Here is a 15554-nt window from a genome sequence, read left to right as displayed (position 1 = left end):
CATCGCTCTGTGAATAACCTTTTCACATTATAACAGTTCTCAGTGTCACCTCTAAGTGTCGCCAATGGTCCACAAGCACTAGAAACATGTGTACGCCAGCTATGGACTTGGCGTAAAGCACTGCGCATTTCCATGGTCATTTCATCCTTTGAACATCTGAACATGAGTGCGGAAAAGGGCGTACGCCAGGTTTTTGTGCATACGCAACCTTTGTACATGAGGCCCCTGGTATTACAAAAATGTCTTCATTAACACAAAAATAAAAAAATAAAATAAAAACACAAGCATTGCTGAAACAAGGGAAAATAACCAAGAACAGAGTTAGAACAAACTCCTCCATTTGCTTCTGTTTTGCTGCTTTATTTCATTTTTCTTTTGTTTATTTTTGTTGAACATTTTCATCATAATATAGACAAAGGAAAAAGGAAAATGGTGTTAAAAAAAAAAAAATCCCAAACCGTCTATTTTTATAGTGAGTCAGTCTCACTCACTGCTCTGTGTTTACCCCCATTCCACAGGTGGTGGGGGGTCAACTGAGCATGCTCAGATGTTTATGGAAAGAACAACATCTGTTCTATCATCACGACTAGAAATTTAACGATTGAACAAATGGTTGAATTTATATGAATATTGGAATAAATACTAGATTCAGAACGAGCACCACAGAAGAACTCAGTAAATCAGTGGGTGAACATGAAGTTATTCGACTAATGATAGTATTAGAAGGACCTGAACCTGAACCTGAACCTGAACCTGAACCTCCAGATGGTTGTGGGTTTCTGTCAGTGCTTGAACGTCTGCCTCTGTCACAGTTCAGTCGACTCTGTTCATTCATTTCCTGTTTTCTCTGGGTTCCTGCGTCGTCCTGGACTCTTTTACTCTCCCTGCTCCGCTCATCGCTCCAGGATTTGACAGTTATGAGATTATAATGAAACAACAGTGCGCCGGCGTCGGGCTCGGAGCAAAGCTGTCACTTCCATTGTGTTTGGTGTTATCTGTGAGTCCCCGTCCCTCCTCCACTCCTCCACAGACCCGTGGATCTGTTCATTCAGTCACTGAGGCTTCTCTTCTTCATTTCTACCTCCGTTTATGTACCTCCACGTGACGCAGGTCAGCAGATTAATGCTTAGTCTGAGCTACATATGCAAAACACAGGTGAACACTGTGGAAACGGGGAAGAACTCAGGACTAAACAGGAGGATTTCCCCCAAAAAAAATCCACCTACAACTGACTGTTGAGCTTTTATCACAGATGTAGGTGAGTTAGTAGCTTTGGAATGTCAACAGAACCCAACACAGGGAACAGGTAGGGATGGAACGATTACCAGTATAACAACAAACCACGGTAAAACTGCCATCAGTTAGTAATACCGTTTAAATTCTAATAATCATGATAACCGTGTTTGATTACCGCACTTTTCTGGAGAAAACGCCTATGTAAAGATCTGCATTTATGTCAAATATCTGAGTATAGTTTTAATTTATTACAATTTTAATTTTATATCCCTAATATTTGGAACCAATATTCTAGAGCTGCAACCGAGTAATCGATTAGGTGCTTGAAACGAATGCAAATAGTCACAATTCGATTATTCGGCTCATATTGATTGAAAGGAAATATTCTATTGCAGTTTTCCTGAACTGAAGCTTCTTTGTGCGTCACAATATCCGTGTGAAACACAACAGTGGAACCAATGTTTAACAGCAGAGAAAAGAAGGAAACAAAGCTTTGATTCAGGAGAATTGTGGTTGAATGACTTTTCTGGATCACTTTGAGTCAATTAATCGGTTGCAGCTCTACAATATACACTTTTAAAGTCGTTGAAAAGGTTCGTTAAGCATCTTTGTGTTATTTATGCAATGAATTATATACATTTTTCAAATTGGATTTTATATTTTTGTGTGTTTTTTGTCCTTTTGTGTTGATATAGTAGGTTAAAGTGAAAAAATATACAGATGAGATAGATGAAGTTGTGCTGAAAAAAGAGATACCAAACATGGGTATAGGAAATATTGAATTATATAATATATAAAGGCAAAATCAAAAGTACTGAAAAACAGACAAAATAGTCTCAGATACTTGAATGTTTCTGCCAAGAGAAAGTGCATTGTGCCAATTATTTTATTTGTTTTTTGTTGTTGTTGTCTTTTTTTTTTTTTCAAAATACAGTTTGGTTAAATTATTTCAGTGTGTGTGTATTAGTACTTTTTGAACATTTTGAGCACAATTTCAACAATACTGCGATAATAATGATAACCGTGATAATTTTGCTCACAGTAACCAATATTTTCTTACACCCTATTTCTGGTGTAATTCAATTCTTCAAGGAAATAATGTCTAAAAAAAGAGAAAAAACAAATAAAAAATTGCCTTTTTAACAGCATCATGATATATCGTGATATATAGTATGGTGATCCTAGTATGTGATTTGTATCATATCACCAGATTCTTGCCAATATACAGCCCTATTACAAATGAATAAATACACATCTACACACATACATGCATGATTCCTCCACACTGAACCATCAACAAACCACTTTATATCATTTAATCCTATCCCCATTCAGAACACCAAACCGGGTCTGGATGAGCCTGCATGTGTATTAAAGCAGAGTAAATAGGGCAGCAGGTCACCCCACACACACACACACACACACACACACACACACACACACAGTTAAAGCTCTGACACACCATAGACGACAACAAACCCAACATTCAGTATCGGCTCAAAGCAACAAACGCTGCTCTCATTTCCCTTTTCCTCTGTTTCGGAGGCTTTGATCAGTGACAGCACAGAGCTTTAAGGAAGCATTGGAAAACACACAACAAAACCCACAAAGTCGAAAGATCCAAGGCAAGAAAACGGAGCTTCTCATTTCACAGAAAAGAACATGAAAAAACCAACACACCAGAGGAACGGAGTCAACTTGTCTTTACTTGAAAACCATGAAAACAACCTTTAAAAGACTATTAAACCTTTTGGAGAATCAATACTTCATTCAGAATGTCACCAAAAAGCCTTCTTAACCCAATGTCATGTCAAAACCCACAAAATCACCATCATATTTTAGATTTATTCACTGAAAATAAGGGCAATAATGACATTCACAATAAAATCCTGACTTTATTATAAGTGTATTATATCTGTAATCCATGTCATTGTATACTTTTCTGGCCTAAATGGCGTTTTATTTTTGGAGGAACTACCTTGATGTTGTGAAAATAAATACGAAAGAATTGCAGTTTTTTGTTTGGTGATTATAAAAGAAGTTAATATTGCAATATCAGAAGATGGACTGAGTTCACGCCTATGATTTTCATTAAAGGTACTTAAGAAGGGTCTATATGTCCACAACAGTTGTGCATTTTAGCCCAAAAGATCTCATAATATATTTATTTTACTTCTGTTTTTTACTTCTGCCTTAATTGGACTGTTTCCGATGTTTGAAATGCAAATGACATGCTGCTGGCCACGCCCCTTTCCTGTCATTGCCATGGATACCATCATGCTAAGGTGCCAGTTTGGTTTTATTTATGCAGAAACGGGAAAAATACTTCAGAAAATACAACAAATACGACACCCCCTGAGCTTCAGTTTGAGTAATGAAAAACTCTTTCAAAACAATAAAACAAAGGTGATATATGGTTATTATGGAAAAGGATTAGGGCCACTGGAAAAAAAAAAAGAACATTAAGGTCCAATACTTTTTTTATTATATTATTATTATTTATATTATTATTATTATTATTATTATTGTTGTTGTAAAAAAAGTCAGAATTCTGAGGAAAAAAAGTCAAAATTCTGAGGAAAAAAGTCAGAGTGCTGCAGAAAAACAAAGTTGGAATTCTTAGATTAAGGTCAGAATTCTGAGTTTAAATTCTGACTTTCTCAGAATTCTGAGGACAAAAGTCAGAAATCTGAGAGAAAAGTCAGATTTCTGAGGAAAAAAAGTTGGAATTCTGAGTTTAAAGTCAGAATTCTGAGGTTAAAATCAAAATTCTTAGATTAAGGTCAGAATTCTGAGTTTAAAGCCCAAATTCTGAGGTTAAAGTCAGAATTCTGAGAAAAAAGTCAGAATTCTGAGTTTAAAATCAGAATTCTGAGGAAAAGTGAGCGTTCTGAGGGGGAAAAAAAGTTGGAATTCTGAGGAAAAAAGTCAGAATTCTGACTTCAAACTCAGAATAATAATAAAAATACAAATATATTGGAACTTAATTTTTTTTTCTTCCACTTGCCCTAATCCTCTTCTGTAGATTATAATGTCAAAAATGCACAGAAAATCCAATTATAAATCAGCGTCTGTGAAAATAATTGTTTAGACTTGTTCCAGTCACATTAAAGTCATACTTTCCATGCATCTGCTGTGTTCATGAGTGGAGTCCATGCAGTCATCCGTCACACTCTAATTTCCTTCAATTCACTAAAGTATTTTCCATGTGTTTCCACCAACAGCTTCCATTAAGTCCCAACAAACACCGCACAAAGCTGATGAATGAATAATGACTGCCACTTATCTCACACTGACGACAAACACTGTCAAATATTGATCAGATGTTTGTTCTCATACTGGATGAGCTCCTCCACACTCACACCTCTCAGCTGAATCGAACCTCAGCAGCAGCTCCGACATCGTCTGAACCTCAACACATGCAAATATCATACGTCCCATGTGTTTTCTACTTAACCCATAAAGACCTAGCGCTACTTTTGCATCAGTTCCCAAATGATGTTTCTCTCCATTTAACCTTTTATGCAGTACAACGGCGTATTAGAGCCACATAAGAAAATAAAAACACGTAACTATAAAAATAAAGTCGTAAAATATCGAGAATTAATCCATAATATTATGAGAATAAAGTCGTGTTAAAAAAAATAACAACTCATAGTTAACAAAAATAATGCACTTTTATGAGATTAAAGTCTTAATATTTTCAAAATAACTTCACAATAGTGCGATAAAAAGTCAGAATTTAGAAACTGTCAGTTCCTCCTCCACAAAAGAGGCAATTTACTCCAAATCCATTCGGCTCTTACAACAAAACAAACCTAAACGTGCAAACTGTTTTCAAAGTCCTTCGACTAATGCTAATGTGCTGATGGTGGGCGGGTTAATAGGCTCAGTATTTGGTGGGCGGAGCTAATAGGTCAGTATTTGGCCTTTGTGCGTAAACCCCAAATGAAAGTAGAACCTCACAATATGTTCCAAGTTCTACATTAGACCAGTGGATACGACTTTATTTTGTAAATTATTACATTTTCCCACTTGTTTTTAAATTACGATGTTATTCTCAGAATATTATGACTTCATTCTCATAAAATTATGACTCTTTTTGTATTCGACTTTATTCTCACAAAATTACGGGTTTTATCTAGATATTTTATGACTTTATTCTCGTAGTGACAGGTGGTTTCATTACCTCCGCCAGGAGGTATTGTGATCACTTTGCTTTATGCGTTTTGCGTGTTTGTTTGTTTGTTAGCAAGAGAACTCAAAAAGCTATGGATGGATTTTCATGAAATTTTCAGGAAATGTTGATACTGGCACAAGGAAGAAATGATTAAATTTTGATGGTGATCGGGGGGGTCTGCACTCTCTGAGTCCTTTACTTATTGTAATATCATCCTCTCTGTGTTTTGCATTTTTTTGTGAAAATCTGATATTTTCCTATATTTAATTTATACAGACATGTTTCCTCTCTGCAGTTGAGCCCACTATTTGAGATTCAGCAGGATCTAAAACCCTTTTCTATTTTTCTAAATGTGCTGAAAAGAACATAGATTGTGTTTCAGTCACATGTTAAATATGTGTTTTTACAGTTGCAGCATTTATATTTTACTGAAACTTTGAAGTAACTGTACAGTATATTTAGAAGGCAGTGTCAGATTTTTTTTTTTTTTTTTTTTAAATCACTCCAATATTTGTAATATTTACACTCTAAATGTAAAGTGTCATGAGATAACTTTTTTATGAATGGACACCATATTAATAAAATTAGATGGATTAATTAAATAGTAAAACCACTCTTGACTTTACATACTTGAACCCTGTTTTTCTGATAATCCTGACGTTCTTGTACATGTATTTCTACTGTGTGAATGAGTCAGGTCTATAGTTCCTTCTGTCTCTGCTACATTTGTTCTCATTGTAAGACAGAAATGACTTTTACAATCACACTGGTCCATCCCAGTTGCACCACAGACTGAACAAATTGCCTATTTATGTGTGATCACTGATCTGGAAACAGTTTGAGCTCCACATTCACATAATGAAGGTTTTCTTCTATGAATTTTCACAGACTCTGAATCCTTCTTCCACTACTCCTTATAAAGCTGTTGTTTGTCTGATTTCACTGTGAAGAACATGGAGTTCTGGGGGGCTTACTTTACATTTACTGAATATCTTTACTGTACATTTCCAGAAGTAAAGAAGGTAAATACTTCTGTCACTTTTGTTTTTTTAATATTTCATTAAATAATCATCATCTGGATCTAAAAATGAGCGTTTCACATCTGTTTCTCACTCAAAATGCACAAAAAAAAAGACTTCAGAACCGGTCATCTAATGCTACTTTATTTAATTAATTTTATTAATTTCTTCATTTTTCTTTGTTGTGATATGGTAACTTTATATTTACTCGATACTTAAACTGAATTTAACAGGCAAACACCTAATTTTCACTGAAAAATGCAAAAATTTGAGGATAATAAATGTAGGGTGACGACGATTCTACAGGGGCTATACATAAGAGTCGAACATTAGTCAATTTTTTAAACAAAATGATTAAACTAGCACAATAAAAGACTGTTTGCTTCAGAGGGCACTGATAATAAATTTGTTCTTTGCATTGGTTTTATTTGGGCAAAAAAAGAATAAAATGCAATCATCCTCTCTGTATTTTATCCCCCACCTTATTTCAGATACGGTTTGGTCCAGAGCTCCCAGCTAATGCTAATTATTTTATATATATATATTATTTATTTATTTATTTATATCCATCAAAAAAGTAAAACTATATTTTATTTTCATTTGCATATCAATAATAACAATCTAATACTGTTATAGTTAAATATTTTAAAATGTAAGTTACATTTGTACCTTTCTCATCAGTCTTACACAAAATCCTAAAATCTGTTATAAGCAGATTATTGATCCATTCACAGATATATTTGTAGGGTTTGCATTGTTTGTGGCAAAATCTTTTTTTTCATCAAATCCCCTGGTTCTGGATCTAAAACTGAGTGGTTTTCCAGGAGGTTTCATGGAATGTTTTCACATCATTCTGACTCAAAATGCACAAAAACAGACTTCAAACCAATTGCCTGAGGTTCAAACCCAGTGCTGGAATGCAGCAGACATGCCCCGCCCCCCTCAGACCTCCACAGGCCTGCTTTAAACCCTGACGGTCACAGTAACTTAAACCTCAGGGGAATCGGTTCTGACCACACTCACTCCATGGTGACTTACCTGTGACGGTGATCTGCATGGGAGCCACCAGGGCCCGGTTGTTATCCAGTTTTCGGCTCAGGCGGATCTCCCCGCTGGTGTGGTTGAGCAGCAGCAGGTGCAGCTCGTTGCCCCTGTCGATGGTGTAGTACAGCCGGTCAGACACATCCGGGTCGTGGGCTGGTACTTTCCCAATCACGCCGCTCGGGAAACTGTTGGAGCGGTTCGACACGAAGTTGTTGAAAATGATCTGGAAGTCCTGCAGAGTGGGCCGGTTGTCGTTCTGGTCCACCAGCCGGATTCGGACCGTGGCCCGGCTCACCAGAGGCGCCGACGTGGCCTGGACCACGATGACGTACTCGTTCCGGGCCTCGTAGTCCAGATCGATGAGCGAGGTGAGCTCCCCGGAGAAGATGTCCATCTGGAAGATTTCAGGGATGTTTCCCTCCACGATTTGGTACATGATCTGAGCATTGGCGCCTTCGTCAGGATCTGTCGCTGTGATCTGGGCCACCACGGACCCCACGGCGCTGTTTTCCTTTACTAGAACCTCAAAGTCATCAGCTGGGAACACGGGGGCATTGTCGTTGACGTCCAGGACCGTCACCTGGATGTGGACTGGGGTCCGCTGAGGAGGCACGCCGCGATCGACAGCGTAGGCGGTGAGTTCATAGAAGGGAACGCTCTCCCGGTCTAAACGGCGAACAGTTCGCACAATGCCAGATGTAGGCTCGATTGTGAAATCTCCATCGCCGTCCTCGCCGTTCTGGAACGTGTACTGGACTCGGCCGTTGGCGTGAGCGTCACGGTCGTGGCAGAAATTTGAAGGACACTCGTAAATGGGGAGCATCTTCGCTCACCGTTCCCTGATACCTGGGGCTAACGAACTGAGGTGCGTTGTCGTTGACATCGTTCACGTTCACCTCAACGTAGGTGGTGTCTGATTTCTGCGGTATGCCGTTGTCTTTAGCTGTTATGGCCAAAGTGTAGGTCATCTGGTCCTCGTAGTCCAGCTCGGCCTGGAGTGTTATTGCCCCCGTGGCGGGATCGATCCGAAACTGAGGGATGTTGTCCTCGAGGTAGTACGTAATTCGAGCATTTTCACCGACGTCATCGTCTGTAGCGCTGATGACCACAACGGTGCTCCCAGGAGGCCGGTCCTCATTGACACTGATGGAATAGTGAGCGCTCTGGAAAACAGGCCGGTGGGTTTGGCGTCCGTGATGTTGATGTGCACCTGGCAGGTGTCATGCAGCGTTCGGTCCGAGGCGGTGACGGTCAGGACATAACGGCGCTCCTGTTTGTAGTCCAGCGGTAGGGCCAAAGACAGGAGTCCAGCGCTGCCCGCTGTGCTGATAGCAAAGCGGTTTCTGGTGTTTCCGCCTGTGATCTGATACGTCACCGCGCTGTTCACGTCCCGGTCAACGGCGGTGACCGTGACCACGCTGGTTCCCACTGCCGCATCCTCGTTCAGCCGGGCATAGTACTCCTTCTGGAGGAACTCGGGCCGGTTGTCGTTAACATCCATCACTGTAATTGTGACACTGGCTGTGGCAGAAAGAGGTGGCATCCCATAATCCCTGGCCTCCACGCCGAAGAAATAATGTTCTACAGCTTCACGGTCAAGGGTGGATTTGACGGTGACCCAGCCCGTCGCAGAGTTTATGACGAATGGCGTGTCGGAGCTGGTGCCCGTTAACCTGTACTCCAGACGGGCGTTATCTCCGGAATCAGTGTCGATGGCCTGGATGTGGAGGATGGAACTGCCGATGGGGGCTCTCCAGCACCGAGGCCTGGAACGGCGTGGACACAAATATGGGCGGGTTGTCGTTAACGTCTGTCACTTGTATGCTCACGATTCCTGTGTTGTTGGACAGAGGCGGGCGGCCGTTGTCCTGCGCCCGGACACGAAGGGCGTACTCCCGTTCCGATTCGTAGTCCAATGGAGCCACGACCTGGATCTCACCAGTGATGCTGTCGATGAAGAACTGTCCACGGCTGTTCCCGCTGATGATGTTGTAGTGGACGGCGGCGTTGTTGTCCTTGTCTCGGTCGGTGGCACTGACTCGAGGATCTTGGAGTGAGGCCGGACATCCTCCTTCACCGCCACCACGTAGCGCTTTTCACTGAACTGCGGAACGTTGTCGTTTTCATCCAGGACGGTGATGTGGACCTTCACGGTGGCCGAGCGAGGACTGGGTTCCTTCCCCTGGTCAGTGGCTTCGACCTGGAACACAAACCGACACCAAAACACAATGGAACTCACGCTTTAAATTGACGGTCCATAAAAATATAAAGCACGGAATCTGTGTATAAAGACATGTTTCCTCTCTGCAGTTGATACGATAACAGGATCTTAAACCTATTTCAAAATGTGTTGAAGACGCATAAACATAATAATCAAATCAAACTGAAATCCAACATAATAGATTGTGTTTCAGTCACATGTTAAATAGTAAAACTAGAAGGTGTCACCTTCAAATGAAGTCTAATAACATGACTTTTTCTCTGAATTTTCCAATTTATCACCGTTTAAAACTGTCTATATTATTATTTCTATCTGTCACTGATAAATGAAAATAGAAATCAACAAGAAAATGGAAGAAAATAATTACACATGAATTTTTCCCTTCATTTAACCTTGCTTTTGTACTTTTTTGATATTTGTTAGAATATTATCTTCTGCATTTTGCATTTTTTAAAACAAAAAAATCAGTCAATTTCTTGTTATTTTACTGATCATTTAGATGTAGTCAACAAATATTATTTCATCAGAGTTAGAGGTTACATTTCTAACATAATCACTTGATCAAGATAATATGATCATATTTAATCACAATCTCCACATCATTTTCTTTGTCTGGTGCTTTTTCAATGACGTTTTGTTTCAACACCTGCTTCTGTGGTTCAGCTAAAGACCCATTTTATAGTGACTTCCAAATGATTTTTTTCTTCTGAATTTATGAATTTTTCTTTCAGTGATTCACCACCCCAACATAATCTTCTGCATTTTTTCACTGTAAATCCTGTATTTTTCTGTATTTAATTCACTGATCATCTAAATATTCATGAAAACTCAGAGTAAATTCAAAGGGTTTTATATCAGAATCAGATCAACTGAATAAACAGTGTCCTTTTCAGTCCAATCTGTCACTAACTGAACATAATCCCAGTGTGTCCATCCACTGTCATTGATCCAACTCCATGGGTTTGACTGGTGAATCAATGTTGGAGAAGATGACGGTGTTTCCACGGTAACTATGGAGCCTCTGAACGTCCAAATATGGTCATATCTGATGACCATGAAAAGATGAAGAACTGTATTTGACACCAATTATTGACATGGATTGATAGGATTAGTGGATCAACAGGTATTAAACAGTTTAGATCAGTAGATGCTTTAGGTCTTTGAGGGTTAATGTGTATATTGGACTTCCAGTTCTCTTCCTAGAAAATACTGGCTATTAAGAGGTTAATTCAATCCCTGAATTGATTTTTAAGCCTTTATTAGTGATGAGTGAAGCCTGAGCTGAACCTGTTCGTCATCTCTGAAGACGAGGCACTTCCTGGAACCTGTTAAGGTTCCAGGAAGGTTAAGGTAACTAGTAATTTAACTGTTTGGGGTCAGTTCTGTATTTGTTCATCGTCTGTATTGTTTCTGTCAATCTCTTCCACGTCCATTTCAAATCCCTCAGTGTTCAATAAACTAAGAATCCAATCCAACTGGAACCTTGTGAATGGAAACCAATCAACTCCAGGTGTAAATGTCACTGTGGTTTAATTCATTCAATTACAGGTCGACCAGACCTTATGGAGTTGGTTTGGGCTCTTCATGCATAAATCTGTCTGAAACTGTTGGTTTTCTTGTGTATTTGTTCATTCGGTGTTGTTCTTTTGTGCAATAAAACCTAAAAATCTTATTTCTAGTCAACAAAACCAGGAAAGAAAGCTTTTAAATGTTCTGGTTCCACTGCCTGGAACAACCGACAGAAGGAGATCCAACCAAAGGAACTGTCTACTGAACCTCCTCTGACCCAGGAAAGAAGTAGTTTGGGCTTTTTTTTTTAATTCAATAATTACTGATATTGGTAATATGATGCAACAGTTTTTCCAGATGCTTTTTTTTTTTGGAATGTCTTTTGCAGTGGACAGTTGTTGCTGTTTTTTCTGTATAAAGCTGTGAAACTCTTGTCCAAACGTGGACAGTAAACCCATGTGTGGGTCTGAGGAGGTTCAATAGTCGAAGTCCTTCTGAATGAATTTAAAAGGATCAACCTGGACGTAGATGTTTTAGTGACTAACTGAATCGGGTTCTGCTTTGAGATGCTTTTAAGGAACACTGTTGTTATACTTTAGTCCCTTTTACATTATTGATGGTGTTTTATACGTATGTTCTTATTTAGTGTTTTTTCTATGGGTTTACAACTGACTTTTATTGTGTTCTATGTTTTTTTTAGTGTGGCTGTATGGCTGTCATTTCTATTTTGTGCAACTTCTGCTGCTGCTGTCTGGTTCAGGACATTATTGAAAAACAAATTTTTAATCTCCATGAGTTTCTTTTCCCTGGTTAAATAAAAATGCAGTTAAATGCGTGTTTTAAAGGTCTCCTCCTCTCAGATCCTAGTATTTTTCAGCGTTTGCTTTATGTGATCATTGGGGGGATTTCTCATGCTCTGCTGCTAAAGTCCAAATATCTGAAGGGGCGGAGCTATAGAGCAGGATTTGTGACATCACAGCAATTTTGGAGCCAATCATAACCTAGTCTGCAACTTCTACATATGTAACAAGACGTCTGGGAAAGTAGGAAACACGTAGAGGCTGACAGACCTGACGATGTGCGTCAGCGTTGCCAGTAAGAAATGATCGGTTCTGCAATATATCGAGATATTTCATTTCACAATACTGTATCAATATTAAAAAGTACTGTATTGATATTTTTAGGTATTTATTCAAATGCAGATATTGTGGAGGTTCATTTTAGTTTTTTGTTTATATTTTATTATTTTGTAACTGTCTTTTACTCAATAATGTTCGTTCCTTTGTTGGGATTGAACTCAAATCTTGTTCTGATGTTAGTTCTGAACTAATAGAATATGAACATTTGAACAGGATCTGAAACTATAATGTCTGTAAAACATCATTGAAGTTGAAGGAAATATAGTTGTGATATAGCATCAGATGCTGCTGTGAGCAAATAAAAATGTGGTAAGTATTTGTACATATTTGTGGTGTAATTCCATTCTTCCAGGATAAAATCTCTTAAAAAAGAAAGAAAACCAGTAAAAATAGCCTTTTTAACAGTATCGTGATATATCATATCGTGATCCTAGTATTGTGTTTGTATCGTATCACCAGATTCTTGCCGATACACAGCCCTAGTTGCCAGATGTACAATAATTATCAGATTTGTATGCTAATTTCACCCTCTGTATGATCAGTAATTCCAAAAATCCCATAATGTACGAAACACTGAGTAGGAAACCCACCGAGGCCAACAGACCTGGATATGTGAGTCAGAGGTTCATGTTCTGGTTCAGGCTATGTTTATGTAGCCAGGTATTTTTTGAAAATGGAGATGTCCCCCTCTCTGTTTAAAAAAAAAAAAAACGCATGCAAATGTGATAGTTTTCAGAGAACTCTGCGTTTTTACGGCCCGTGTATCTACACCGTCAAGAGCATGCCAGGCCTGTAGATGGCAGTGTAGTGGGACGATCCAGAACCACTAACCAATCAGAAACCAAAAGAGAATCATAACCAAACCTTGCTTCTGCTATGAACCTATGAAGATATAGTTTTCCTGGTTCCACGTCCGAGACGTATAAACCATGCACCCATGAGCTGGTGACGTTATTTACAGACACAAACTGATTTTGTGACGTGACCAATGGGATGAAAACTGGTTTAAACTCTGAGCGGAACTGTGTTGGTTCAGTAGTCGTTAACCGCTGCGTTTGTTTTTAATCCTGTTTTGTCTTTAGTTCATGTAGACCACTGTGAAGGGACATAAATGATGACTTCATTTACCTTCTACTGAACTGGACAGAACAGATAAATGATAAACAAATAAAATAAACCAAATATGAAGGATGACAATGTGGAAACACTTCATAAAAGCCTTATTTTATATCATACGACGGCGTATTAGGGCCACATAAGAAAAAAAAAAGATGCTTGCCACTACGAGAATAAAGTCGTTAATTAATGAGAATAAAGTCTGTTTTTAATGAGAATAAAGTTGTACTTTTACGAGACTAAACTCATAATTTCAAAATTCGATAGAGTTTCCAGTTCTACGGCGAAGGCAACAAGCGAAGCAGCAACTTTCCCCTCTGTTGGACTGAAAAACTCGGTATAGAATCCTCAGTTTGTTCAGAAACATAAACCCTCTGTGTTTAGTTCTGCTGTTTCCACTGATAGCCCTGCAGCTGACCACTGCATCAGTTTCTCCTCCTCAAAAGAGGAAATTTACTCTAAATCAGTTCAGTTCTTACAACAAACCCTAATGAGTGCAAACTCTCTTCAAAGTCCTCAGACTAATGTGTTGATGGAGGACAGACTCAGTACTGGCCTTTGTGTCTAACCCCAAACTCCCCCAAAGGAGAACTGAACTACATGTTCACAGTTCTACATGAGTGAGTAAGTACAACTTCTCATTATATTATGACTTTATTCTCGTAGTGACAACCGTTTTTGGTTTTAGATAGATAGATAGATAGATAGATAGATAGATAGATAGATAGATAGATAGATAGAGATAGATTTAATTTATTTATTTTTTTTCGTATGTGCACATAATACGCCGTCATATCAGGTAAATACACACAGATCCTGTTTAGCTGACAGAGTTGGCGCTAATTAGCTAAGATGCTAACATTCGCTAACACCAAACTTCCTTACTTTTTTCTCATTTCATCCTTGTACCTTCACTTCTCTGCTCCACCCTCTTCCTCTAAACTTCATCATTTCACGTGAACTTGCTGGAGTATTTCCGTTGTCCGTCCTAGAATCTGTATTTCCGTGTTTTCCTTTGTTTACAGGCTAACCTGAACAGACATTAGCTTAAATCTTCACAAAGGCCTGAGTTTTTAAAGCCTGTGTTTTCGGTGCGCGTGCCCGTCATTACATATAAACTGTAAATCTGAGGCAGACTGAAGGCTGGACTTCAGCCCGAACCCTGACCTGCCCTCAGGTGGGTGAACGGCTCTCACCTGGAGGTGTAGTGCTCGTTGGTTTCCCGGTCCACCGCCCCTCGGGTCGTGATGAGGCCAGCGCGGGTCAATCTCAAAGGCGGCCCGGGCCATGGCGGCGGAGTCACCGACGAACCGGTACCGGATGTTGGCGTTGGAGGGGGAGTCCATGTCGGTGGCCCGGAGCTGCAGGATGGGGTAGCCCTCCTCCACGTTCTCCCGGATCGTCTCCCGGTACTCCGTCTGCTCGAACACCAGAGTGGTCGTTCCGGTCGGCCACGGTGATCGCCACCATGGTGGTCCCGGACAGGCGAGGGGACCCCGAGTCTGTGGCCGTGACCCGGAAGTAGTGCAGGTCCATGTGTTCCCGGTCCAGGATCTGGGTGGTGGTGATGAGGCCGGTGTCCGGGTGGATGTGGAAGTAGTCCGAGGAGCGGCTGTTCATGAGGGGGCCATGCTGAAGCTGAGCCGGCCCGCGTCTCCGGGGTCCGGGTCTGAGGCGGACATGACCATGACGGAGGTCCCGGGGGCTGGTTCTCGGCCACCTGGACCTGGTAGTTGTAGTGGGAAGTGAGGGTGCCTGTTGGCCGCACGGCGGGACCGAGGCCAGGGCATCAGGGCCTCCAGTGGGCCCCCCCCTGGGGGTCCACATCATCCACTATCTGCCCCCCCACACTCCCATGCCCCCTTGAGCTGGGCCTCTTCTCCTCCTCTTCCTCCTCCTCCCCCCCACGTCCTTCCTCCTCCTCTTCCTCCCATGTGTGTCGGTCTGACTGGGGGTGTCCTGACCCTCCCCCCCCTCCCCTCCCTCTCCTCCTCTCTCCTTCACCTCTGCCTTTGTTATTCCCTTTCCTCTCTCCTCCTCCTCCCCCTTTTCCATCTTTCTCTCACCCTCCCCCACCTGTAATTTCTCTC

The 15554-nt window shown here is 40.5% G+C and overlaps 1 protein-coding gene across 1 annotated transcript in view; it reads right to left on the bottom strand.

The window, feature by feature from the left end:
• LOC115422009 (cadherin EGF LAG seven-pass G-type receptor 3-like) overlaps window positions 1-15291 on the bottom strand; it is a 28805-nt gene extending 13514 nt beyond the window's left edge. The window contains 8 exon segments of the mRNA XM_030138040.1: window positions 7474-8265; window positions 8268-8297; window positions 8300-8665; window positions 8668-9227; window positions 9229-9547; window positions 9580-9679; window positions 14661-14882; window positions 14932-15291. Of these exon segments, the coding sequence (XP_029993900.1) occupies window positions 7474-8265; window positions 8268-8297; window positions 8300-8665; window positions 8668-9227; window positions 9229-9547; window positions 9580-9679; window positions 14661-14882; window positions 14932-15291 (2749 nt within the window).
• Window positions 15292-15554: the final 263 nt, after the last annotated feature.

This window comes from Sphaeramia orbicularis, chromosome 7 (assembly GCF_902148855.1).
Source record: "Sphaeramia orbicularis chromosome 7, fSphaOr1.1, whole genome shotgun sequence".
NCBI lineage: Eukaryota > Metazoa > Chordata > Actinopteri > Kurtiformes > Apogonidae > Sphaeramia > Sphaeramia orbicularis.
This window is presented reverse-complemented; position numbering and strand designations above follow the sequence as displayed.